This window comes from Giraffa tippelskirchi, chromosome 2 (genome assembly GCF_054371585.1).
Source record: "Giraffa tippelskirchi isolate mGirTip1 chromosome 2, T2T-mGirTip1v1.2.pri, whole genome shotgun sequence".
Lineage (NCBI taxonomy): Eukaryota > Metazoa > Chordata > Mammalia > Artiodactyla > Giraffidae > Giraffa > Giraffa tippelskirchi.
Genome location: NC_137276.1, coordinates 148,546,284 through 148,573,615, shown reverse-complemented (window position 1 = coordinate 148,573,615; position 27,332 = coordinate 148,546,284). Strand labels below are relative to the sequence as shown.

General features: G+C 37.4%; 1 protein-coding gene and 1 long non-coding RNA gene across 14 annotated transcripts in view; one reads left to right on the top strand and one right to left on the bottom strand.

The window, feature by feature from the left end:
* The window catches only part of PEX5L (peroxisomal biogenesis factor 5 like), an 817,344-nt gene that overhangs the window by 662,359 nt on the left and 127,653 nt on the right, over positions 1–27,332 (top strand). For 4 of the 13 annotated variants that reach the window (XM_081571058.1, XM_081571057.1, XM_081571055.1 and 1 more), the window contains one exon: positions 26,089–26,193. The exons of 6 other annotated variants lie outside the window; for them this stretch is intronic. In XM_081571058.1, coding sequence (XP_081427184.1) covers positions 26,089–26,193 — 105 coding nt within the window. Of the gene's footprint in view, positions 1–23,734; positions 23,801–26,088; positions 26,194–27,332 lie in introns of those variants that run through there. 3 more of the 13 variants (XM_081571054.1, XM_081571065.1, XM_081571068.1) reach the window with 3 other exon arrangements.
* On the bottom strand, positions 1,178–26,100 carry LOC145538660 (uncharacterized). The gene is made up of 5 exons (XR_014077152.1): positions 25,983–26,100; positions 23,712–23,810; positions 5,598–5,701; positions 4,452–4,589; positions 1,178–2,471 (listed from the first exon to the last, which is right to left on the bottom strand). It is a non-coding gene; the product is annotated as an uncharacterized LOC145538660 (long non-coding RNA).

Below are 27,332 nucleotides of genomic sequence, written 5' to 3'. Positions count from 1 at the left end.
TTGCACCAACAATATTTTATCTTATGATCCATCTATTCATTCCACAGGTATTTACTGAATACCTACTGTATGCCAGAGACCACTCTAAGTGCTATAGATGTAGCAGGAAATGAGGAAGCCTAGAGTCTGTTGGGTCTCACCTTAGTGGTAGAGACATCAGCAGACATCAGCAAACACAGAAAAATACCCATGATCGGTGATAAGTCCTATGAAGAGAATAAGCACGAGATAAAGGGATAGAGAGTGATAGAGGTACTATTTGTGATAGTGTGATCAGAGGGCCACTTTAAGGAGGTGACGCTTGAATTTAGACCTGAACATGAAAAGAAGCCACAAGGGTCCAGTAGCAAACAAAGGGGACAGCAACTGCAAAGTGTTGGGCTGGGGACGAGTCTAGCTCTGCTCCAGGGCCAGGAAGTGTGACAGGAGCGCATAGTGAAAGAACAGAAGAGGATTTTAAGGTTGGAAAGGTAAAGAGTGGCCAACTGTGGTTGGCTGGGGCAGAGGCCAGTGACATGATCTGATTTGTCTTTCCAAAAGACCACTGTGATTGTTAAGGAGAGTACTGAGGGGGTTAGGGGATTGGTGACAGGTGGAAGAGGACATCGAGGATGCTAGGTCAGCAGTCCGGGCAAAAGATGAGAGGAGGGTGGCAGCAGTAGTGGTGGTGGTGAGAAGCAGTCAGGTTCAAGACTGATTTTAAAGGTAGAGTTGACAAAATTTGCTGATAGATTGGATGTTGGAGATGAGAGAAAGAGAAAACTCAGGATAATTGCAAAATCTTTGACCCGAGTGACTGAACGAATGAATACTAGTGCAGGAAACAGGAATGTTAGAAGACTTCGTAGGAGCATTGTGTGGGCGTTGGTTTGAAATCAAGAGAGAAGGTTTGTGAGGGGTAAATGACACACAGTGTGGACCACAGAGAGAAAATGCTTTCCAACAGAATTCATCAGAAACCTCATTGTGCTGACATTTTCTTTAATGACTTTATCTGTGCATGTATTTATGCCAAAATATTTTAATTATTATGTAAGAGAGTAGCCAGAGTTAGATAGAATAATAGAATTAGTAATTGAAATGTTAACACTTACAGAATATTGGTACAAATTTACTGGTAAAGTCAAGATAACTTTCTTAAATTTAGGGATAATGAGTTAATCTTTTCCCTTGAAAATATGTAGCACTATGTTCAACGTTATTTATTAAAGCAATGATTACAATGGCAAAAAATCGAAAATTGTTACTAGTAAGATCTCATGCTCAGTTGCTTCAGTCATGTCCAAGTCTTGGCAACCCAATGGAAAATATAGCCCGCCAGGCTACTCTGTCCTTGGGCTTCTCCAGGCAGGAATACTAGAATGAGTTGTCATTTCCTCCTCCAGGGGATCTTCTGGACCCAGGGATCAAACCCACATCTCCTGCATCTCCCACATTGGCAGTGAATTCTTTACCACTGAGCCACCTGGGAAGCCATACTAATAAGATACTATATAAATAAATTAAGTAACTTGCAACTGAATATTATACAGATATAATAAAAATGAAGAAATTCTCTATGTACTGATATAGAAAAACCTTTAAGATGTATTAAGTGGTGAAAGCAAGGTATAGAATAACTGGTATAGAATGTTACCTTTTATCATTAAAAGAGTGGGAAAATAAAAATATGTATAGTATCTGAGTTTGCTAACATAAGCAGAAAGAAACTCTGGGAGGATACATAAGAAATTAATCATGGTGTTACTTATGGATGGGGTGCTGTGGGTCGATGAATTAGGGAGATGGTGATAAGGGTGTGAGGAAGATTTTCCATTAGATATCTTCTTTAATTTTTTAAATTTTTGAACCATGTAACACCTGTTCAAAATATTAAATTAAGAAAAGAAACAACACTATGCAGAGTCAAAGAATAACCAGTATTATTAGTGAAAGCACACTGCTGACAATGAAACCTTTTTTAAACAAGTCACTTCCTCTGGCCTCTGAGCATCCCCCCAGGAAAGGGGAAGATGAATTTCTAATGTGAACTCTTCCCTGTGCTGCACTTTCCAACTCTACCTTCTCAGATTCTGCACAGAGTCTTCCAGCTTGAGTTAAGAAAGAGCCAGAATGTCTGGTTTCTAAGATGAAAGTGATAAATAAGTCATCTTATTATATTTGCTTGATTGCTTTCTTCTTACTCTGCCAAAGTTCAGTGCTTTACTACCTCTTTTCTCTCATTCATTTATTCAATAAATATTGATTGGGTATCTCCTATGTGCAGTGCACTATACCCTAAATATACAAAGATTAATCTAATTTTTTATTGATCTTATTAGTATATTAAAAGTATAAGGTGGCAAAGAAATACATACCATCCTCTTTGCAGGTAGGGATACATACCAATCTCTTTGCATACCAACTGACCTCTTGGTATGGAAAATACATACCAACTCCTTTGCATGGTCCTCAGAGATTGAATCATTGGCCTGAAATCACAAGTACTTAATAAGAACAGGATATGCATTTGCCACCTGGGTCTAGGAGGTAAAATCCACATGATTCCATTTCTTTCTAAAGTAATATTAAGGATCAGATTTCACTTTAGGGGAAGGTAAGACAGCTTGTCTCTTTTCTTACAGTGAGCACTACTGTGTCTACTGTGGTAAGAGTTTAAAGTATGTTCTTTAAACTCTTGCACTTAAGTTTGAAAACATTAATTCACTCATTCATTCACTCATTTTTTCATTCCAAAGACATGATCCCTTCCCAGGGGCTAGGTATGATGATCGATGCTGAGAGCAGTATGAAAATGATTCAGATTTAGGCTCCATGTCATTTAGCCTGCTCATAATTAACTATGATACATATAATACACATCAGAAATGATCCATGCCTTAGGAGAGGTTTGGATAAAATGTTCTAAAGAGACAGGTATCAGCTGAGCTGCCAAGGCAACAAGGAAGGCTTCGTCTCAGGACCCCAGGCAGAAGCCACTCTGATGGGGTCCAGGTCAGACCTACCCCAGATAAAACTGAAGCCTGTGAAAACCTCCTAGCAGGAGAGAAGCTTCTGTATCCAGTGCTCCTGGTGTGGTGCCAAAAGATGTCTCTTGATTATATACCTTAATTTCTATGTCTTTGAAACACTTTGATAGCACTGATGATAGTTTAGATATTTTCTGTTTACTTGAACAGGATGTCATGTGACTAGAAATAAATATAGCCCCAACTTGTCCTCCACATAAACAAGGTCAATAACCCCATTAGTCCAGTCACATAGATTTAAAAAAAAAATCTAAAACTTTATTTAAAATACCAGCCAACACTTTTAAAATACATATTGTGCATACCTACTTTACAAGCATTGCTTCTTTTCATTTTTATATCAAAATTACAAGTTGGAGACACTGTTATTACTGTGCCCATTGTACAGATAGGGAAATAGAGGCTTGAAGAGGCTCATATCTATACTCTCATAGCCACTAAGTGGTAGAACTAGGAGTTGAATCCAGATTTGTCTGATCCCAAACCTGTGATCTTAACCATTGTGCCCCTGGTTTTCAACCTTTGCACACACCAGAACAACTGGAGGTCTTGTTAAAACAGCTTGGTGGCTCCACCACTAGAGTTTCTAATTCAGTAGGGTGGGAGTAGGGTTCAAGAATTTGTATTTCTAACAAGTTCCTGGATAAGGCAGATGCTACATTTGAGAACCATTACTGTCTGCTGCTCTCCTACCAATGGTAGTGTTCCCAATGTTCTATGGAGGAACATGAATCCGCTCTCAGCAGATAAATATTTATGCCAATTTTCCCTTTATTGGAATAATCAAGAATTCACTCAAAGTCTTTGAACAGACTGATTCACAGACAATTTAAAGCAAATAACCAATATATTAAAGCTCCTAATTAAATTTTCCTATGAAATGAATATGAAATTTCTTTTCATCAAGGGCAAGGTTGATCTTCCTACATGAATGAAGATTTTTAAATTAGTTGAATGGGATTCTGATCACCAACTTATAATAGTTCCAGTGAATATCTTGTCCTTCAAACAGAGATATGGTATGAGAAGTCAAAGCAGGCAAGCTGTCAAATGGTAAAGGCAGCACTGGACAAGCGAGAGAAGGAGATGTTATCTTGGGGACATCTAATGAAGGAAAAGATATTTGTCTTACATCCTGCAATGGTCTCTTCTTAAAGCATCCTCTGCTTCTCCTTGATGGTATTCATCACACTTGAAAATGTTTGAGTACTATCTCTCATTGATTCTAAATTGTAAGCATCACATCTGTCTTGTTTACCACCAACTCCTCAGCCTGGTACAGTGCCTGGCAATGTTTGCTGACCGGCTGACTTATTGCTCTGTACTCCATAATCTTGCAAGCAACAAATCACAGCCCAGCAGTTACAAAGCTGCCTCGCCAGCTCCAGAGAGAACTTTTCTTACAAAAAATACAGTAAATACCTGTGTATTGCAAGGGATGGAAGAGAAAACAGTGTGAACATGCCATAAATCAAGGCAACATGCTTTTATTGCCCGTTGCAAAGCCTTTTCCTGAAGCTCTTCTCTGAGATGCCTTCTTCTGGTGAAACAATTTCTGGGCTAAAATATAAAGAAAACACACATCGCTTGAGGAAAGCTACAGCTTAATGAGGCAAAAAATAAAAACATCCTATGAGTCCCATCCAGCTGTGTGGGTATTTCCTGCCAAAAGATGTAGGAGTTGGAGTAGTAGGGGATGTGCCTGAATGTGAATGGATGTTGGAGGCCCAGATGGTTGCAGGCTATATCAGGAAAGACCAGTGACTGTGCTCATTGCTGTGCTCCAGATGACACAGTAGCCGTCCCTACCCTTGTGCACCAGGGAGGGGATGCTGCCTGAGTCATCCCTCTCAGATTCTCAGATCACATATGTCTCTTTTCACTCCCACTGTGCTTGTGAGGATACTTCGTGGGTTTCAGAGCACTGGAAGAAGAGTCATAAAGCTTGAGGGCCTAGATAGGAAAAACTTTAGATGGAAGCTCAGCAAATACAGTTGACCAGAATACATTTGTAATTTAGTTCAGTATTGAGCTGCCAGCATCAGAAAGATGAGCGCCTCTTCTACAGACTGAGATCCTAAGTAACAGTCTTCATTCTGCTAGTCCCGTAACTGATTGACAGGAGGGTCTCCACTAGATTATGTCCTAGTGTGACGGTACTGGCCGGTGTGGAAAGACGCACTGAGAAATAGCCTAATAGAATGCATTCACTATCAAGTCTCCCTTAAAGATACTTTTAGGACATCACACAGATAGAGGGCATATTATCTAGTATCCTTTGGTCGGGTAGAATTCCCTAGGAGGGAAGAGATTGCATTTTAGAAGAGCTGTACGTGTCCAGAGCAATTGTATGTTTCTTGTCTTAAAGAAACCAGAAATTATGTAACTGATTAGGATTTAGTGTTCCTAATTAGTATTGGTAATAGGTATCTTAGGAAAATGAAACTCATGGTATTCGTTTTGTACCAGACTTACTTTTGACTCTGTATTATGCTGCACTGAGTCTATACACACGTGTTTGTTATGTGTTTTCTTTCTCTTTTTTATTAATTTTGAAAGCCAACTTACATCCATTTGTATCGCAAGGTGCAAATCAGCTTATTCCAGAATTTGTGAGCATCTGTGAAGTGTGAAGAACTCTCTGAGGTGACGGCGATCTCATACTCCTAGAACTTGTTTGTGAAGACAGGAAAAATTTATTAAGGGATTCTGAAAAATAGACACTAATGATCTTGGGCAAATTATGTAATCCTGTTAGCTCTATCTCCTTCCTATTAAACTTGGGCAGAATAATACCTTCATTTTGAAAGATTTTTGTGAGGATTAAATTAGATCAAACATGTAATGTATACCTGTCACATAACAGGTTCTCCATTAATGCCTCTTTCCCCTACTAAAACCATGATGTTTTGTCTAAATGCTTCTGACTTAAACTTTGCTTCAAAAAAATGGATGTTTCAGGTTCTCTGTTACAGATAAGGGAATGGATGTTTGAGCACAAATTTCATTTTATCAAGGCTCCAACCTAAGTCAAAAGGAAGTTGAAAAGGGAAAGGGGAAGCATAAGCGAGTTTCCTTCTAAGAAAAGAAAAGGATGAAGCAAGAAGAGCCATTGGAAGGAGAGAGAGCTAGTTCAAATTAGAAGCAGAGAGATGGTAACCATGATAGATTCTTCCCAGATCAGAAGCTTGGGGCTCCCTCTTTCCTATTTAGAGTATTTGGCTCTAGAAAACAAATTTGGGAGCAGGAACCTACAAGGGCTGTTCCTTATTCTTTTTGCTGAAGGACATCTCATCAAGTCTCTCTCTAGAGCTAAGAAAGACAATTCTAACATTTAAATGTTCTAAGGAAGTTACATCTAACCATTTTAAGGAAGTTATTTGCTGTTTGCTTTTTTTCCTTTTTTCATTTCAAAGAGAGTTGAGTGAAAGCCCTTGCTAAGCTTGTCTTCCAACACATGGAAATATAATGTACATATGTCCCCACCATGAACTCCTCACCCAATGGCAGCCTATCCTGTTTGCAGACAAATTACTCTAATGGAAATAAGCATTCTCCTAGATGCTGACCCTGCAACTTCTACATGCAAGCACATAGAGCCTGAGTTCCATCAAGTGTTGACTCAAGAGTGCCTGTGAAGTCTCCCCATAACATTCACCAAAATAGACCTATCCCTTAACAAGGAGTAGCTCTGGCTGGGAAAGGTTTTCATGAGCCTAAAACCTATTTCCATTTAATTCCTGTTTATCAAGTACCTAGAGGGAGGCAGCTTCCCATAGTAGAAGATCTTCAGCTTCAGAGTTAGACCAACCCTGAGTGAATCCCAACTTGTCACTTCAACCTTCAGCATCACTATAGGAAGTATTAGGACCTACTTTTCTGGGGTGTTTTAAGAATTCGATTTGATCTCTAACGTAAAGAATTTGGCAGAGTGTCTTGTTACCTGCCTGACCTTGCCTTCCCCTTTGTGCTGGTAATTGTAGTATACACAAATGACAAATACACAAAAGACAGGATATACAGATGCGAAGTCACAAAAGCATAGGATGAGATGGTACTTGATCAAGTCCTCCTATCTGTGGAATGTGCTTCCAAACCCATGGCTGGGCTTGAGCTGGCCTGAAATATGGGGTATCTTAGAGAATTCAGTCAGACTTGAAGACTGAAAAAAATTTTCAGATATTTTCATTTCAGAGGACCCCTTTTTTCTATAGCCTGAGGATGTCTCATGAAGTACACACGAATATATACCAATTGTAGCATAGTGCTCATATCACTTAAAAACAGTGATATCTCTTGTCTTGCCTGAGAGAGAGACAAAAGAGCAAGAAAGAAAAGGAAACTAATGTCTGTCAAACACCCACACCTTTCACTCCCTTGGCTGTGTTCTTTCACATAGCCCTGTAAAGTAGGTATTCACATTCTAACAGATGAGAGCACAGACAGCTCAGAAAGGCAACTTTACCCAAAGTGACACCCTCAGATGTGGAAGTGCTGAGATTTAAGCCTAGACTTTCTGCCTCTTGGTCCAGAGAGAAGCAGAAAGGAATCATTTCAGTGACACTATAGAAGTTGCTATGCCATGGTGTGTTCAGGGCTTTTCCTATCAAGCTATCCAGCGTGGAATGGAGGAGCAAACATAGGTTTGGGAGTCGAATGTGCCTGTGTCCAAATCCTTGTGCTTCCCTTTCCCACCACCCATGTGGCCTGTTTAACAATAGAAACTTATTCACACACGGCTGCTTGGAATCCATGTGCTTTTGTCCAAGGAAGAAATAAACTGCAGTGGAAATTCTGAAGTATCACTAAATAGAGAACCTAGCTGTAGTTGAGGGCATGGCTAAGAGTGTAGTTTCGGTGTTACACAAACTTGACTTCTAAATGAGAGACAATAAAACATAGTAGTTAAAAACACAGAGCCTGAGGTCAGACTCGGGGCTCCTGTCCCGGTCTGAGACTTAAGAGCTCTTTCTGCTTAACTCTCTTTGTCTCAGTTTCTTCATCTGTAAAATGGTTAAAATAAAAGTATACACCTCCAAGGATCGTTGTGACCTAGGAACTGTAGAAATATATGTAAGGTATTCAGCACAGTTCCTGGTACATTTTAGATGCCCACTAAGTGATTATTATTACTACTAGTACTATTACTAGGTACCTGTCTTTGGACAAGTTATTCTTTGTGGGTTTCAAGTACCTCTCTTCTAAAATGAGGATATAATCATACTTCAAAGAAATGTTTATGAGAATTCAGCTGGAAATAATAACACACTTAATACCATTTGGATAGCTATTTTAATTCCCTGGTGGCTCAGACGGTAAAGCGTCTGCCTACAATGCGGGAGACCCGGGTTAGATTCCTAGGTTGGGAAGATCCTCTGGAGAAGGAAATGGCAACCCACTCCAGTACTCTTGCCTGGAAAATCCCATGGATGGAGGAGCCTAGTAGGCTACAAGTCTATGGGGTCGCAAAGAGTTGGACATGACTGAGCGACTTCCCTTTCTTTCTTTCTTTAATTAACTAGATGCTTTGAGGTTTATCTCTTCTTTGTTGACACTCTTCAGATAAGTTTACAGTTCTGAGTAGTTTCCCAAGAATTAGAAATTGCTCTTTTCATTGTTAAACATTAAGTAAAGAATTGTTTTATTCTTGGAGGTGTCAAAGTGAAGAGCACATCTAATGCACACAGCCATCTTCTCAAGGGGTGACTCTCCTCATATTGCTCAGGAAATTGTTTAACTCAGGAAGTCAGAAAATGCTTTCTACCTTCCTCCAGGCAGAACACATAATCACAATATTTCCACATAAAACATCACTGCAATTTTCAACTCTTTCTAATAATCATCAAAAATTGGGTGATTTTCTGCATATCTCTCACCACTGAGTTAATTTGTGTTGGTTTCAGTATCACTGAACAAGAATGCACTGATCCTTCCTTCAGGCATCTTTGATTAAAGTTAGTTTCTCCTCTTTTATTATATGTAACCTCTACGTCAGTGGGTCTCCCTGAATCTTAGGATCAAAATAAGATTGACTAAAGCACTCCTGTGCTATGAAATTCAATGCCTCTCCATCCCAGCACCACTTCACAAGGTTTCTGCAAATTTAGGGGACACTAAGTGTTCTAGCAGCTTCCCTGGTGGCTCAATTGGTAAAGAATCTGCCTGCAATGCAGGAGACACAAGTTCGATCCCCGGGTTGGGAAGATCCCCTCAGGGGAGAAATGGCATCCCACTTCGGTATTCTTGCCTGAGAAATCCCATGGACAGAAGAGCCTGGTGGGCTACAGTCCATGTGGTAGCAAAAGCGTCAGACACAACTAAGCAATTAAACAAGTGTTCTGGCTCTGAGATCCTACTTCTGCTTTAACATTGGTGCTTATGGATTTTCAATAATTCATTCAACCTATTCTGTGTCACGCACTGTTCTGGGCTCTTCATATGTGGTACAAAGCAAAACATACAAGTCATTTCTCTGTTTTCTCTCCTTCTTCCATACCTTATCAGTATGAATGTGGAACATGGCTCTATTCCTCGTGCATGTGTATGCTCAGTCATGTCCGACTCCTTGCAACCGCATGGACTGTAGCCCACCAGGCCCCTCTGTCCATGGAATTTTCCAGGGAAGAACACTGGAGTTGGTTGCCATCCCCTCCTCCAGGGGATCTTCCCAACCCATGGACCAAAGAATCTTGGGTCTCCTGCACTGACAGACGAATTCTTTACCAACTGTGCCGCATGTGGAACATGGCTCTATTCCTCAATTACAAGCAAAAATGTTGCATCTTATAGAAGGTACCTGTGTCTCTAGCAGACATAACTGGAGGTTTAGGGATGTAACTTGAACAGGAAAGAGGTAGAAGAAAGGACTAAATTGCCACCAAATTAATCTTTTTAGTTATGCAGAGGGTTGTTTTTTTTTTTAAAGATAATCTTCTATCCTTTCTCCCTATTTCAAATTCCTACTATGTTTTAATCCAAAGTTAATGTGATTTCCACCACCTCCATAACAGGTTTTGCAGAAAATATGAAAAGAGCCTGTGGATGAGTATAAACTCATAATAGCCTTTCTCTTGGCTACTACAGTGGGATTAAAGGGCTTTAAATTATCATGGGTAAGGACTCCATTAAATATTTAGCCAGGAGCCAAGATTTCCAACTGCTTCTCAAGGGAGGAGGACTATGGGAAGGAGGTGCTGTCATACTTCTTTAACCCAGGTTTAGGAGAAAACCTCAACAAGTCTTAGACAGATAGGACTATGTATCATCTATCCATCTACCCATGCCTTCCTTCATTTGTTCACTCAAAGAGCCTTCATTTAGCACCCCTGTGCCCACAAGACACTGTGCTCGTAGCAACACAAAACAGAGTATAAGACTCTGGCCAACTTCAGGGAGATCACAGTCTAGACCTCAACTAAGAAAAAATTGTGATTAAGCAGGATCTGGAAGAAGGCATTGAATTCAACATGTAGAGATGAGGAGATGGGACTTCCAAGTGAAGAAATCAGTCTCTGCAGAGACGCAGAAACTTGCATCCATACAGCCTTCACTGGCGTGGTGAGTGGTGCCGAGTAGCTGGTGAGAGGGAAGCTGCAGGAGAGGAAGTGATGGAGGAGAATCCTGCAGACCTAACCAGGGAAAAAGGCACAAAGAGCTCCTTCTCTGAAGAGCATTCCTGAATGCCGTGCAGCTCTTAGAATCTGGACTGTCCTCTGTTGAAATTTGATTCCCTGTAGGAAGATCGACATTATAAGAACTGTGTTTGCACTTAAGGCATCAAATTTCTGAAACCATGTTAATCAAAGGAAAGATCCAGTCCGTATATTTTTGTCAGCTATTGCTCTTGACTCTGCAGTCACAGATACCAGAGAGAAACCATATTTATAAAAGACCCTAGCATATGAAGTACCTAATTTCATTGTTCATTTTGGAGAAGGGGAAAAATATAAAAATATTCACATGGTATGATATAATTTTTAAATAAAACTATATACCTTCACAGAATTTAAACTGAAAAATAAATGAGTAAAATTGTATAGTACCAAGTAAAACAGATCTAAATAGACAGTAACCCATAATAGAGAAATACGAGTTAAATTCTTTCAAAACCTGTCAGTCACTTTCTTTGTTTACTGTGACATAGTTCGTATTATTATTGTAACTGAAACCCTATGACATTAAAATATCCAGAGTCAAGAAATGCATTTCTATTTCCAATTAAATCTTCTCTAAGAAAATTAGCATGCAAACAACTTTATCTTCCCTTTTCCAAAAAAAGGTCAACATAACTCTAAGCCTACTGAAAGAAACTTTTTAAGTTATTGGAAAGGTCAAGCAGAAAAAAGTGTTTCTAGAATTTCTACATTTTGATGACTTTAATATAGGAAGTTCTACAATCCAGTATGCTAAATTTTTACTGAAATTTAAAATCTCTTAAAAGACATTTGCAATAAAGTTTTTACAAACATCTATTATAGATGGAAATAAAACTAGAAAATGAACCTAACATTTTTATTCAGCTGAATAAATTAGCCATGATATATATATATAGTAGTATATAACATATATAATATATATTTAAATACAACAGAGCATGTGTTTATGACATACATAAATGTGTCACACATAGAAGCAACTGTGATCTGTGATGGACCAAGGGAAAAAATAGGAAGGCTTTAAAATAACTAAACTTCGGTGGTGACATTTGAGGAAAAACAGTGTTTAAGTATAAGAAATTAAAAAGAAGTCTTTGTGGTTTTTTGAGTCTGGTGAAATAATACAAGATTTAAATTAACAAAGACACTCAGAACTATTTGAGTGTTATTAGTTGAAATTTTTCATCACATCAAGATTGACTAAAAGGGGAATACAAGCTTTTGAGTGTCAGACCTTTCTAAAATGTATTAATGCTTCTTTCCATGTTACTAAATAAAATAACTCTATACCTAATTCTTTCTTTGACGAATTGGGATATTACAATCCTCAGGGCTATTACTCAATGTATCTCTCCTTACTGAGTGGTACCCAGATGTAATTGTCAGAGATGAGCTGAATGTATACTGAGTATGGGGCACAACCTGGAATCTTTAGTATCCTTCAAATGAGTTTATTTGTTTGTAAATTAATTTTTTCTTCTAATCATGACATTTTCTTGAAAAATTAATTGAGGATACTGGTTAATTGGGTTTTGGTTTTATTATAACTGAACAGATTGTAAGTGACTAAAAGGAAATAGTGTGATATTGTTAATCTGTGGGGGAGGGAAGACTAATGGTGAATTTTCAGACAAATAAATTTTGATAGATTTAAACCTTTTTGAGCTTTCTTCAATTTAGTGTTTAGAGGAATATCTTAAGTGGAGACCCTAAGACTTTTTACATTTTCTGGGAACCTTTTAAAAGCTTAATAAACTCTGGCATATGTTGATGTGATAACTAGGGTCTTAGAGAAATTAACTTCTATACACATAACATCTATCTAGAATTAGAATCAATTTCAGTCTATCTAATGAAATATCAGTATCATGTAGTTGCTTTTCTCTTTGAACCTAGTAAACCATAATGCATTATTTAGAAGGTTGAAATGAGTTCAGGCCAAATCTCTTTTAAATGTTAATTTAATTTCTTTTGATAATGTGTCTGAAATTCGGGAGAAAGAAAATGTACGGGATAGCAGAGAATCCATCTTTAACAGATTGAGAAAAACTTCATAGGCAACTTAAAATTAATATTATCAAATCATTCTTCTGCTTATTTATAGTGACTTGAGACACAGATTATAGATATATTTCCAGTATAGGCGATATAGGCAATCTGCCTAAAATAGAGTGTAGAAATGACTCAACACCTCCATGAACTCAATGGCTGACCAAACTGTTCTAGTCCTTCAGAATTAGGAGCAAGATATGAAGGTGGTGCCTATTTATAATTCATTAGACAAACCAGAGAGATCGTTAGTAGAAACACATACTTTTGGAACTTCTAGAAATGTTTTGACAGTCTTAAGGTCCTCTATGTTGAATCCTTTCTTAGACTTTGAAAGTTGAAAGTTATCTTTTTTATTGTGATTACATAACTTTGGTTGAATAGGTTTCATAATATGGCCCTACACTTGTCAGCCTTTGAGCACACAGCACAGTCTGTGAATTCATCAGCAATCTAACGGTACCTTGGAGTTTTGCAAATGCTACCTTAATGGGCCAGATCCAGACTTGCCTTGTTTTCCTATTGTTAGGGGAAGTTCATTAACTTTTTCATTTCACTACAGTGTAGCCTTATCAAATTATTCTTTTAAAATAATAAATAGCTCTTGAAGATACTGTAGACTCCCAAGTACATGTAGAAAATAATTTACTTAGCTAATGGGATTTCACTGATTTATAAAATTATTAGTGCATATTGAATACTCGCTTTTACATGTTATCTAGTTGATCATCACAAAAACCCTGCAAAGTCAGTGAGGCAGTTATTAATACTAATCTCAGTCTCCAATTGAGAAAACTAAGCTCTCAGCCTTAGGTCACACAAAAATGCAAAATAGTGTTTCTATATCTCAAACCCTGGGTTTCCAACTTCATATCCCATGCTTTGTCAACGCAGACCACACCTAACTAACCTCAGTAACCACATATGTATAAAGCCATGTTGCCACACACTGCTGAGTTAGGGTATCCCTTGACAACTTGGTGGAATTATACCTGAGAAAAATTCAAAACTTGACGACTATTTTTTTCCTGTTCCAGTTTGTCAGTTGAAGGAGAAATTCAAAAATAGAAATATGTAATATGGAGAATGGGCCATGAGACTAGGCGCAATGTAAATATTGACTTCAAAACCTCTAGAACATTGACCGGCCAGAATGGCCTACCTGGTTGTCCTCCTAACCCAGCCTTTCACCTTCATGGTTTCAAAGCATGCAGTGGGAGAGAGAATTAAGAGTTTGTTTTTTCAATAAGCACTTAAATGGAAGCTTCAAGAGCAAGTTTCATTTATCTATTGATATAATTATGTGTCCTATATTTGAAATTAATCAAACTGTGATTTTAGCCAGAAAATTTGACATCTCAGCAAACTGAACTAGTACATCATCTGTATAACAATAGAAGTGTGAATTACAGATTAGATGATTAGAAAGACATTCAGGCACTCCAGGGATCCTGATTCATTTAAAGTCCCCTGTGGACATCAACCCAGGTGACATCTTCATTCTGTACAAGCTGCAGGCTCTACCCCCACAGTAAGCTGCAGAGATATTAGCAAGAACCTTTGAAAAAAAACTACCTATGATACATATTATTTTCCAATTGTTTTATTTTTTCAATTATTCTGTTTATGTACATAACCATTATATACTGATATTTAGCTGATGTATGTATTATCTAATTGAAGTCTCTAAAAGTTATATAATCTAATAAACTTTTAATTGGGAATTAATTTAAAAATTTGGAAGCATTCAGATTTCAAAATCAAAAGAAATTTGTTTTTCACGAGAAAATTCTTTTCAAGAAGTTCCAAATGTATAATCTGAGATCATGTGGCTAAAAGTTCAATTCAAGTTTGGGAATGAACACACAACTCCTGTTGGCACTGCCTGACCACTCCACTCCAGGCATAGTCTTCATTTGAATTTCTTTTAGGCAATACTTCCTGACACTTACTAGGTCATAGTCCCAGATGGGATATCACCAAAGTGGCAATTCTGGTGGGTTTAGCATTTCTAGATTCCCATATCTAAGAAGTCCTTTTGATCAGATTAGAAATCACAGAGGAAATTAACTGAGAAGGCTTAAAATAAAATAAACCTGTAATTGAATTGTCTTTGGATATTTTTAAACAGTTTACTCAGATACAAAAGTAAGATTACTTTGTAATCACAGGGAGTTGTTTCATTATTGTAATAGTTTACTGGGGCGTCAAAAACAAAGTGCCACAGGCTGGGTGGCTTAAACAACAGAAAGTTATTTGCTCACAGTTCTGAAGACTAGAATTCTGAGATTAAGGTGAGAGAAGGATTGGTTTCTTCTGCAGTTTTCTCCTTGGCTTATAGACGGCTGTCTTTTCCCCGTGTCTCCATATAACCTTCCTTCTGTGTCCTAATTTCTTCTTATAAGAATACCGATCATATTGGATTAGGACCCACCCTAACATCAATACTTCATTTTAACTTAATTACCACTTTAATAAAGATCTTGACTCCAAATACTGTCACATTCAGAGCTACTAGGGAGTTAGGCCTTCAGTGTATGAATTTTAGAGGGACATAATTCATACCATAACAACTATAATCTCAACTCTTTAGAAACTGGTTTCTCGTTATCCCTGGTGGCTAGATTCAGCATCTCAGTCTTGCATTGGATCCTTGATTTCTGTGCCTTATTAGTCCTTTTTGACTTGGGTTGTCCCAACCGTGGTCTTTTATCCATACTGTGATTATTCTCTGCCTCTGTTGCTGTTACTGAAATACCTTTACTACTTTCATACCTATTACCCTTCTTTTGTTTCTTATGGCGTCTGAACTCAAGTTCATTCCAGTGTTGTCTATAATAACCAAAAACTACAAACAACCCAAATGTCCATCAACAGTTGAATAGATAAATTGTGGTATATTCAGATGATGAAACAGTATACAGAGGAGGGAATGTAATAACTGTTGCTACTTACTCCATGGATGAATCTCACAAACAGTGTTGTATCTTTTGCTACCTACTTCATAAGGACACTTTGACCACAGAGTCCATGAACTCAGCAGTCACAGTTCAGTTCAGTTCAGTTCAGTCACTCAGTCATGTTCGACTCTTTGCGACCTCATGGCCTGTAGCACGCCAGGCTTCCCTGTCCATCACCAACTCCCGGAGCTCACTCAAACTCATGTCCATCGAGTCAGTAATGCCATCCAACCATCTCATCCTCTGTCATCCCCTGCTCCTCCTGCCTTCAATCTTTCCCAGCATCAGGGTCTTTTGAAATGAGTCAGTTCTTCCCATCAGGTAGCTGAAGTATTGGAGTTTCAGCCTCAGCATCAGTCCTTCCAATAAATATTCAGGACTGATTTCCTTTCAGATGGACTGGTTGGATCTCCTTGCAGTCCAAGGGACTCTCAAGAGTCTTCTCCAACACTACAGTTCAAAAGCATCAATTCTTCGGTGCTCAGCTTTCTTTATAGCCCAACTCTCACATCTGTACATGACTGATATTTATCGAGTACCTACCATTGCCAGGCATTGTGGAAGTGCTTTCATACATACACTCATTTAATTCTCACAATTTATGAAGTAGCTAGGTAGTATTTCTATCTTACTTTCAGAAGGTCAAATGAAGCCTTAGAGAGAATAATTTATAAAAGGCAGAGCTGAGATTTGAAACTTGTCTTCTGACTCCAGTCCCAGTATTGGTGCCAACATGCCACGTGGCCATCCTTCTTTCCCTTCCATTGACCATGGAGGCTTCACTGGCTCTATACACTGTTAATCTCATGGCCACACAGTGACTGGGGTTCCCCACTCCAAGGTCTCTTCATACTTTCCCTAACTCCTCTCCACAGAGTAAGAAAGACTGTTAATCCTTTTAAGGAACCAGAAGGCATTAGGGAGGAGCCAACTTGCATATTGCCTATGACCCCCAAAGGACTATCAAGATAAGCAGAGATGCTAGACTCTGATCCATAATGTTAGAACAGAAATGGTGAAAGCCTCAGCTTCTCTCTTAGAGCTCTTTCAGGTAAGTCAGGTAGATGGAGTACCTTAGCTCAGAACTTTTTTGCTAGTAGCTTGTGAATTTAACCTAGTTTCTGTAATTTAGTTTTCCTAAGTTATATCAACAAAACTGGGACATTTGGTGACTGGAGAACAAACTAGTAAAAACACTTAAACCTGCCAGAAAATGAATAAAGCTACAAAGAAGGCTACTGAATAGTCAGATTCCAAGTCCACAGCTCTTATTCATAAATTAGTAATAGAATTAGCCTGAAATATTCATAAAGGGGAATTCAAGTTCACTAGTTACAAGTCCTTCTCTAGAAAGAAAATGGACAAAGTGCAATTCTACCTCATGACATCTGCATAAATTTGCTATCTCAAATTCAAAACTTTGGTAATAATACATTTACCATATGGTAATTACATCTATTTTTTAAAGGAGGTGGGATTCAATTTCTGTGCTCTAAGATAACAACAGTCAACATTTAAAGGCTTCCAGTTTGGTAGAGGAATGAAATTCCTTCTTTTGACTTGGAAAAAAAAAAGAAATGAAAGTGTTAGTCACTCAGTTCTGTCCACCTCTTTGCAACCTGATGGACTGTAGCCCGTCAGGCTCCTTTGTCCATGGGATTCTCCAGGCAAGGATACTTGAGTGGGTAGCCATTCTCTTCACCAGGGGATCTTCCCAACCCAGGGACTGAACCCACATCTTCTGCATTGCAGGCAGATTCTTTAGTGTCTGAGCCACAGTAAATAGATTTTACTTACTAGGGGCAAGAAGTTGGGATGTGTGTATGTGCTCAGTCGTGTCCAACTCTTTGTGACCCCATGAACTGTAGCCTGCCAGGCTCCTCTGAACATAGGATTTCCCTGGCAAGAATGCTGGAGTGGGTTACCATTTCCTCCTCCAGGGGATCTTCCTGACCCAGGGATCAAAAACCCTCATCTCCTGCGGCTCCTTCACTACAGGCAGATTCTTTACCGTTAAGCCACCAGGAAAGCCCGTGAAGTTGGGGGATGCATCTAATCACTGAAAAGAAAGAGTTTCATAGGTAATCAGTTCAAGGGAACTATTTCATGGTCTTAACCACATATTTACCTACAGGGATTCTTATTCATTATATTTACTTTGGAAAAGTTTCCAATCAAGAATAAATGGGAAAGACAGAAATGATAAATCAATTTTTTGTACATGGTTCCTGCCAAGTTTCCTTCCCACTAGTCTTCCACATTCTACTATCTTGTACAGGATATCACCCTGGCTAATTACAAAGACTGAGAAACCAGACCTTAATACCTCTTCCCCTAACCCCTTCCAGGAATAGGCCTTTTCTCACCTGTCCCTATGCCCTAAAACACCACTGATTCAGCAGAGTTTAAGCAATTATCCATGCTGGTGATGTATGATTCTCATAACACCTTACTTTCTCTTAAGTTTTGGACATCCATCCATTTGTGCACATCAGATACAAGTCTGGAGTGCTTGTATTTGAAAAGAAAAAAAATAACAAAATAATCTTTAGGATTTTATGTTTTCAGTCATTTTACTTAAAAATACCCCCCACCCCCAAAAAAGGTGCCTGTTTTGCAAATCATCTGAGGTATTTAACAATGAATTAAAAATAACAAAGTTAACCCTCTCTGGTGGCTCAGATGGTAAAGAATCTGCCTGCAATGCAGGAGACCCAAGTTCAATCCCTGGGTCAGGAAGGTCCCCTAGAAAAGGGAATGGCAACCCACCCCAGTATCCTTGCCTAGAGAATTCCATGCACAGATGAGCCTGACGGGATACAGTCCATGGGGTCACAAAGAGTTGGACCCGAATGAGCAACTAACACATACACATATATAACCCTCTAATTACTGTTGTATGTTTTTGGTTACATATTCACACAATCATCAAAGGCTTCTCAAGCATGAATATATTTATATAAATATGAATTACAAATTTGGGATTTATCATACTAGAAAGGAAAACTTACTACCACATTCTACAGTTACTTCTTAATTATTAAATACGTATTATTTATGTCATCCTCAGCATAAAGCCAACAAGGTCAAAAGAAAACAATTTTTCTAGACCAGACCACTTTAGGTAGCAAAAGATGCTTGCAGATGCATAATAGAGAAGCTCAATATTAAGGTGAAATAGGTTCCAAATAATTTAGAGTGACATTAATCAGAGTAAGCCTGATAATAAAACTTCACTAATTGAGAACTGTTATAGATGACTGGGAACTAAGTGTTGTGACTTTGACCTTTTATCAGGAAAGCTTGCTAAGCAGAGTAAATAAGCCTGGGGGTAAGGTGGGAGTGAGATGAGGAATGTTTAATCTTCTCCAGAGAACAAACAAATGGTAAATTGTGAGCAAATGGATCTTATTAATGAGAAGGAAGTCTTATCTGTCCTTCAGAGCCAATTTTAAGCATCTTTACTTGGCAACACTTTATTAATTTTAATGAATATTTATTTAGATACTTGAAACTATTTAATTTCTTTAAATGTCTAATTCAGACTTTTTATGTAATTCAAAATCACCTTCTGTCAAACTTGGCCATATTATGTGATTTCAATATCTTAAATAATTTGAAAAGGTTTTTAATAGTTACTTGTATATACTGAGCAAACTTGAGTCTCTATCACTATACCAAATAATGCAAGTAGTTCAAAAGAAACAACCACAACCTTTGCTCACACAAGGTAGTTTCATTGATAAAACAGTCACAGAACCTTTTTTCTCAATTAAGGAGCTCAGTATTGTTGATTTATATAGCAAGGTGCCCTGGAGAAGCTTAATCTGCATGTACAACTCAGAAATTTTGGGTATGGGGCAATTCTGTTCCTCAAAGGACCCAAGTCCCTTTTCTAAGTGTAATTAGAAAAAATGACAAGGAGTATTTTGGAACCAATTGGTGACTCAGATCACTGAAGGCTGATTTGTTTTTTTTAAATAAAAGATGTTGACTCGCTTCATCAAAAGTACTCTTGGATGGTCAAGAAGACACTCTGAGGCGGGAGAGACTACAGTGCTGAGGCCTAATTTTCTGGGGAGAGACAACATTTTAAGAGTCACCATCAGTTTTACACACCAGTGTGTTCTGCTTCAGGACTAAATGTTCCAAGTTTTCTGTGTGTTTTAAGAACTACAAGATGAGAGCTACTGATTGGGCACCCATTGTGATTTGTGAGATTTAGGGGAGACTCCTTGAACGCTAATAAGAATAGTAAGAGCAGGAGTGGTGGTTAGGGGACCTGTTAGGGCAGGAACAGCCGTGATGGAAGTGCTGAGGGGGTGGTGGAAGCAGTCACTGCCAAAATGGGCCACCTAGGGGTGGGAGAGAGAGCAGCTCCAGGGGCAGCACCCTGATTGTTGAGAAGACAGTAACCCAGGGTCAACTTACATACCAGGCACAGTGAACACAATTCAGAAGGCCCAAGATACTCTTAAGCACCCATAAAAATACTTTTATTTTATCTTTCTTAAAAATCAGAATCCCTCAAATGACTATTATAATAAGGAATTTGTAATACTAATAACAAATCTGGTCTGGATTATGTTTTTCTTGATACAGCTTAGTCATAAAATACAACCTTCTACATTTTTATGGAAAAAGGGTCCCATGAAAGCAAAAGTTTGAGGACCTATAAAAGTCATGAAGACCCCCTACAGCAATCAGTCAGGCCAAGGACAGTGAGTGTGCATGCAGAGAGCTTAAAATCCCAGCGACTTTCATGTGTAAAGGTTTAGAATTAAAGAAATGGTTGTCCATGGCTCTCCCATCACCACATACATATACACCACATACAGCAAAAAGTGCGCAATAACACAAACTGAAGATAAAGGAGTTATATGATAGTGGTTTAGTTGCTAAGTTGTGTCTGACTCTTGCAACCCCATGAACTGTAGTCCACCAGGCTCCTCTGTGCATGGGCTTGGTAAAATCTTGATTTACCAAGCAAGAATGCTAGAGTGGTTTGCCATTCCCTCTCCAGGGGATCTTCCCGACCCAGGGATCGAACCGGGGTCTCCTGCCTGGCAGGCAGATTCTTTACCAACTGAGCCACCAGGGGAGCCCCATGGGAGTTATATCATAGTATGTAATTAGAATCAGTCCTCATTCACACCAGAAGACTTCACTGAAAAGGTGATGGTTTGGAGAGTCATCTGGAAAAAACAATGCTACAATGAAAACAAAAATGATAATAAGAAAGATATGGAGAATCAACTAAATGTCCTTCTTTTAAATGCCATGTGACATTATTTTAACTAAAAGCATCAATTTTTTACTGCAACTTGACTACCTTTAATAAAGAATCAATAATCACATTATTTCCAGCTATAAACAGATCACTGAACCAGTGGTGAATTCATTATGATTTGTGAATTCCACATATGAGTCACTAACTAAGAAAAGAGAGAATTCTGTCCATGCTTCCCAATTATTTACATCCAGATCTGTGCTTCCTTCAGTATGTTTAGAAACAAGGATTGACCAGTATGTTCAGATTTAGTTCTATTTGTACCACTTTTACAATTTAGAAAACATTTTGTTGACAAGGCAAGAAGGGAATGAGTTAAATGTTACTGTAATAGAATGGTTTGAGCCCTACTCTATGTTGGAAGAAATCTACAGGAACACACAACTAGGAAAGAACATAATGTGGTAGGCAGAGATCGCCACCATTCAAGGAATATTGCTCTGACATTTTCCTGTGTTGAAAGAGAAGTTTGAAGAGAGCATGACACTTTCCATGACATTTACCTTCTCGAGTAAAAAAGGTTATCCTGGCTCTGCACATAAGCAATAAGAATAGCCATCAGAAATTAGCCTTTTTGTGACTAGTTTGTGCATGTAAGTCCAGGGGCTAGAGCTTATGAGATATATAATTTTTCAACATATGCAATACTGAATATCATTTCATTTCAAACAGTTGTGCTAAAATGATCCAAATGGCAGGTATTTGCTTACATATATGTTATGTATGAGGAAATATATTCAATGCATTCATACTTATAAACTTGATTGTAGTTTATCCTTAAAACAATGATAAAAATAATATTTAAGTTACAAATTCCATAGTAGCAGCAACTAGAAAATTGCTGATGATTTACTGAGTCACTCTGAAATTACTTTATTTCATGTGTCCAAAATAGATCTCCCGATAATTCTAGTAAACATGGCATTTAGTGGCATTGAATTAGCATTTAAAAAGAGAGAGATGCTAAAACTTATAAATCTCTATTAATATCTACAGAAGAGAAAGAAGTGTGTATACGTGAGATGCTTAGGTTCGTTTTCTATGAAAATAGTAGAAACAAACACATCTTTTTAGAAATGTGCTCATGAGTGAAGTTATGGGTGGCTAATTCTTACTGACCATTTCAGCCTCACAAAGCCAGATGGAGAGAGAATAGAGTGGTAGACAAGGAAGCACACAGGCTGGGAGGTGGGTCTGGGTTCCCATCCTGGATTAGCTCTGAGGCCTTGGCTAAATCACACTGCCCTGTCTCTGAGCCTCAAAGCCCACAGCTGTCTAGCAAAGACAATAATATCATCTACCCCACAGAGTTCTCATGAGATCAAATCAATAAAAATATGCAAAACACCCAGCAGCGTGCTCAGCACACAGTAGCTTCTCCAAAGAGGTTAGATCCCTTCCCTGTAAGACAGACCTGGAGCCAGCACCTCATCTGAGCATACCTGATACCTTCACAGCCTGATATCCAGCCTAAGATTCGGTGACTTCCAGTGTTTTCTAGGGCTTCCCTGGTAGCTCAGATAGTAACAGAATCAGCCTGCAATGCAGGAGACCTGGGTTCCAGCTCTGGGTCAGAAGTGCCCATGGAGAAGGGAATGGCACCCAACTCCAGTATTCTTGCCTGGAGAATTCCATCTACTCTGTTTCTTACATTCTATATTAAAAAAACAAAAGTGGGCCAAAATTGAGTTTTCATAATAAACGTTAGTGTCACTTACTGTACCCCCTGTGTTTCATTCATTTATGCCTGGTGTTATAATAGAAATTAAAAGATTATTCTCAAGAATTATTATTTATTAGGAAAGCTACAATTTTATATATTTCATTTGTGAACAAACGATAAAAGAAACTTTAAAAAATCAAAGAATTTTCTCAAGCAAATCACACAAAATGAAAGACATTTCCCTTTACGCTGATACTGTTTTCCAAACAGTCAAAAATATCTCAAGAGATTAAATGAGCAAGCGGAAAAAGGTGATTTTGAAGTATTATTTGAAAAGAAATGGACTGAAATAATTTCTGGAGGGTATCATGATGTGATAATCAACTTGCAAAGTTTCACTGTTCTTTTCTGTTGTGGCTAGGATGATGTAGAAGCATACTGGCTTAATGTAATCTAAATCCATTTATATGCTTGAGTATAGTCAGTATATATTTCCTTTTTGCTGTCCTCATGTTGTTTCAAATAATAGATTAATATTGATCTTTTGGTGTAGTTATATTTAGAAAATTGAACTTGAAGTATGAATAATTATGTGTATTTCTTTCTTACAATGTTTTAAGTCACTGAATTTAAAAAAGAAAAGTAAAACCTGCACAGTTGTATTACTGTCAGTCCTACAGAGCTGCTGATAAGCCAAGTTGTATAATTTCATGAATTGCCAACTCAGTTACCAGCCAGGTTCTGAATTCTAGAAGCATTATCCCATAAGATAAATGGACAAGTCAGAAATAACACAGCTTGATTTTAAGATAAAATCTTGATTTTAAGATTTTAAGGTAGAGGTGGAAATATGACCTGGGGGGATCTTGCTTTGACACGTAAGTGCATTCACATGACTTGGCAGTGGTTTTAAAAACTCTGTCTGGAACTGTGGACATGTCACGTGGCCAACCTTCCCACTCTGTTCTGGGGCTGTACCACACTTAAGAAACAATGAAGTTCATCGGGTGATAACTCAAAAGCCAAGAGGCTGTAAAGGAAACAAAGTTGATAGCAGGCACTAACCTGGGTGTCATGACTTTTTTCAGGTAGTAGGTGTAACCTTGAAGAAAAAGTGGCACTGTCTTCAAAAAAGTGACCTGACCCTGGCTTTGGTGGGTTTTTCTGCAAGAAATAAAAAGCACCGCATGTGTTTATTATATATCCTTTCTAGCTGACCACTGCTTTGTTCTAGAGTTCAGCATGAAAGGACTAATTTTTGTTTTGGTTTGGTTTGGTTTTGTTTTAGTGAAATGGCATGTCCGTTGCTAATTCTAGCTATTATAGTTGCACATGTGAAAAATACCTATACATAGTTTACGGATTGGTAGCATTTCAAATAAATAGTATATTGAAATACTGACCTGAAATTTTTTGAGATGCTTATCAATTGATTTTTTTTCTTAGCCCAAGGAAAGAATCTGAATTATTATTTTTAAATTATAACTTGTAACATTAGATATGTTTTTAAAATATGTTAGGAATTTAATATAAGCATGCCACTTTGTTTATTGCTGTATTATTACACTTCTTGGAGCATGGAAAGAATTCTTCACAAATGATTTTGCTCTTTTGAAAAAATATGCTGCAAAAATATGTTAAACTATATAAAGTTTGTAAATGAGTGTAGCTTATAAAGACATACTGAGCTTATTGTATATAATATTTTATCTAAGTAATTTTTACATATTGAAAACATGTCAAATAGTTTAGCAGTGCCATGAATCATTTTCCAGAATTCAGAACTGTATGTTTATTAGGAAGATGACAGTGCTTTACTAAAGGAAAAACTTGGGATCATTATGTACCCCAATTTGTTATGCAGTTAACCACTGTTTCCCTTTATTCTTCCAGAATTCAATTAATCTAAGCATTGTAGCAATATAAACTTTTCAGACCACTTAAGAAAATTACTGCTGTTATATCTGCTTAATAAAATCTCTAATAGTTGATATTATATCATAGAAATAACACATTATTTTTCAATAATGCTAGTTCTTAAGTTAACAAACCAAAGAAACAAGCTTTCAGCATGGTAAAGAGATTCACACAGTTTTAAATGTAGTAACTAGACAAAGTTTTTCTTGGTTCTCATAAATAAAAACTGCCACTTGTTACATTTTAGAAAGGCCACGCTTGAAAAAAATGGATGTTCTGCTTCCTAGAGGCAACCCACCTTCTAAATACTTAAAGCCCTGTGCAAACCAAAGATAATAATGTAAGTCTATCCTTTTTAGTTGCATAGAGACTATCAAGATTTATTAATCTTTGGAATTAACATTGACCCTAGCTCTTAACTTCCTTTCGGACAACGGACCCTCATATGTCCATTTTTGTTTCCTTGCCTATGGTATCTCTGTATGCTGCATCTGTATTTTACATAAATTTGCAACACAGATATTCACATGTGTACCTAGTATAAGGTTGATTTCTCCAGGGAGGCTCTGCCCACAGACCAAGGACAGTGGAAGTTTTGTTTTTAAAGTGCTTAAAGATGATTTGATTTTTACATAGTATGAGATGTTGCTAATTGGGTTGGGAAGGTGATATTTTGTTTTCTGTTTTTTTTTTTTCTATTATGCCCTATCTACCCTCAAAAACATAATAATCTGGTAAACTAAAACCATAGAAAGCCAGCATACCCCTTTACAGTCCATAATTATGTTTCTGTGAGACCAAAAAATTGTACGTGTCAGTAAATCAGTGCCTCTATTATTAATCATCCTTTATTTACATGTGGATTTATGAGATTCTCCAATTAAAAAACATTTCTAAAATTCTATTAACATTTTTTGATCTCAAGAACATTGAGAGTTGATTTTTTTCCATAGTACCTCCCCAAAATAAACAAGCTGGGTGAATTCCTGTGACTTTAGGCTGCTGACGAATTTTTAGAGGTTTTATGACACATTTATTTCTTGTGCCCGATCCAATCAAAAGTGACAGACTCCAGAGACCACCCAGCAAAATTCCTCTGTGGGAGTGAGACCCTGATCCTAATCCCTATCCTAGACTCCTTACTGTCATTTAAAACACTTAGAGGTTATACAGAACAATTTTAAATGAACATAACAGGCAATCCATAGTGTTTTAAAATCAATACTATAAAAATTGTCATGTCATGTAAATGCCTTAAAATATATTATACATATAAAATACTATGTTAAAATTAAATATAATATGTCAGCTGTAAAGGTGAAAAAGTAGCTAACTAAAAAGTTCACAAATAATCTTTTTTCAGATTTTATGTGTTTTCTCCTCAGCCAAAAGCCTCAAGATTCACTTGCAGCAGCCTACCTCTTCATTTATGTTGGATTGTTCTTTAAACATTAGAATATCTTGTGATAAATAACAAGTTAAAGATTTCTCCTGATACAAGTCATTGTTGATTTCGCTGTTATAGGGAAAAGGCTCTAGGGCGGCAGATAAGGCTGTTGCCATGGTGATGAAGGAGATACCGAGGGAGGAGTCTGCTGAAGAAAAGCCCCTCCTTACTATGACATCACAGGTGGGCAGACCCTTAGGGTTCCTGTAGGAAGCTGACATATGTTAATATATCAGATATTGTGATTTTTAACTAGAAAAAAAAAACATTAACTCGATCCAATTTTTAAAAAACATAGTTTCAATGAAACAATTATACAGTATAAAACGAAAACCAAAATTACTTAAATGAAAATTCCATCATTTAGTTACATATTTGTGGATATTAATTTTCATTACTCAACTTTAGTTAAGAAAAGAAAATGTATGTTTAAGTAAAACATGTTGCTTCTTTATAAAGGAGTCTTGTTAACAACTTTGGGAAAGTACAATTAAGATAATGGTACATTTGAACAACAACAACCAAAAAAAATTCCTATGGATAAATACAACTTATATTGCATACATATGTCAGTTTACCAGTAGAATATCTAAATTTTCTTTAATGTTAAATATATTTATGTTGTGATTATGCATACTACATATATGTCTATACATATTTATGTGGATGACTAATTTACAGGAATGAGCCAGAAGTCCCTGAGTCCCCATGCAGAAAATGGCATTTGTGACCCCTCTTCTATCTGGTGACCTTGGCAACAAAAATATCATCTCTATTAAAAGCACATGAGGGCCATTTTCAGCATTTATTATAACAAGTATAGAAAAAGGTTTGCATTTGTATGCAAAGACATGCCGAGAGTGAATCCTGTATGTCCTCGGGGACTTTTGAAACACCCTGTAAAATCCACATACATATGTATAATATACTCATCACCACTCTGTGGAACTATCAGTTTTAAATTCTTAAATGCAAAATATTTTTACTTGCATTTATCTTATAATTTAGATTAGATTGTTATATTAAACATTTCTTTTTTTTCCATAATGCAATAGTAAGTGCAGTGATTCAGTTCCAATTATATGAACATGTCTCAATTTAGAAAAATGTCCATTTAAATTCCTCATGAAAGGCATTTATATCAAAAGCTAAATTATGGCAACTTATTTTTAGAATAGCATCAGATCACATCCCCAGCTGCTGCCAACATGTGTGGTTTTATTTTATTCTAAACACTACGTTGTAAGTAATGAAAATTATAACATATTACATCAAAATGGAATAATAAAGGTTATTGAAGATTCCCAGGACTTTGGGATAAT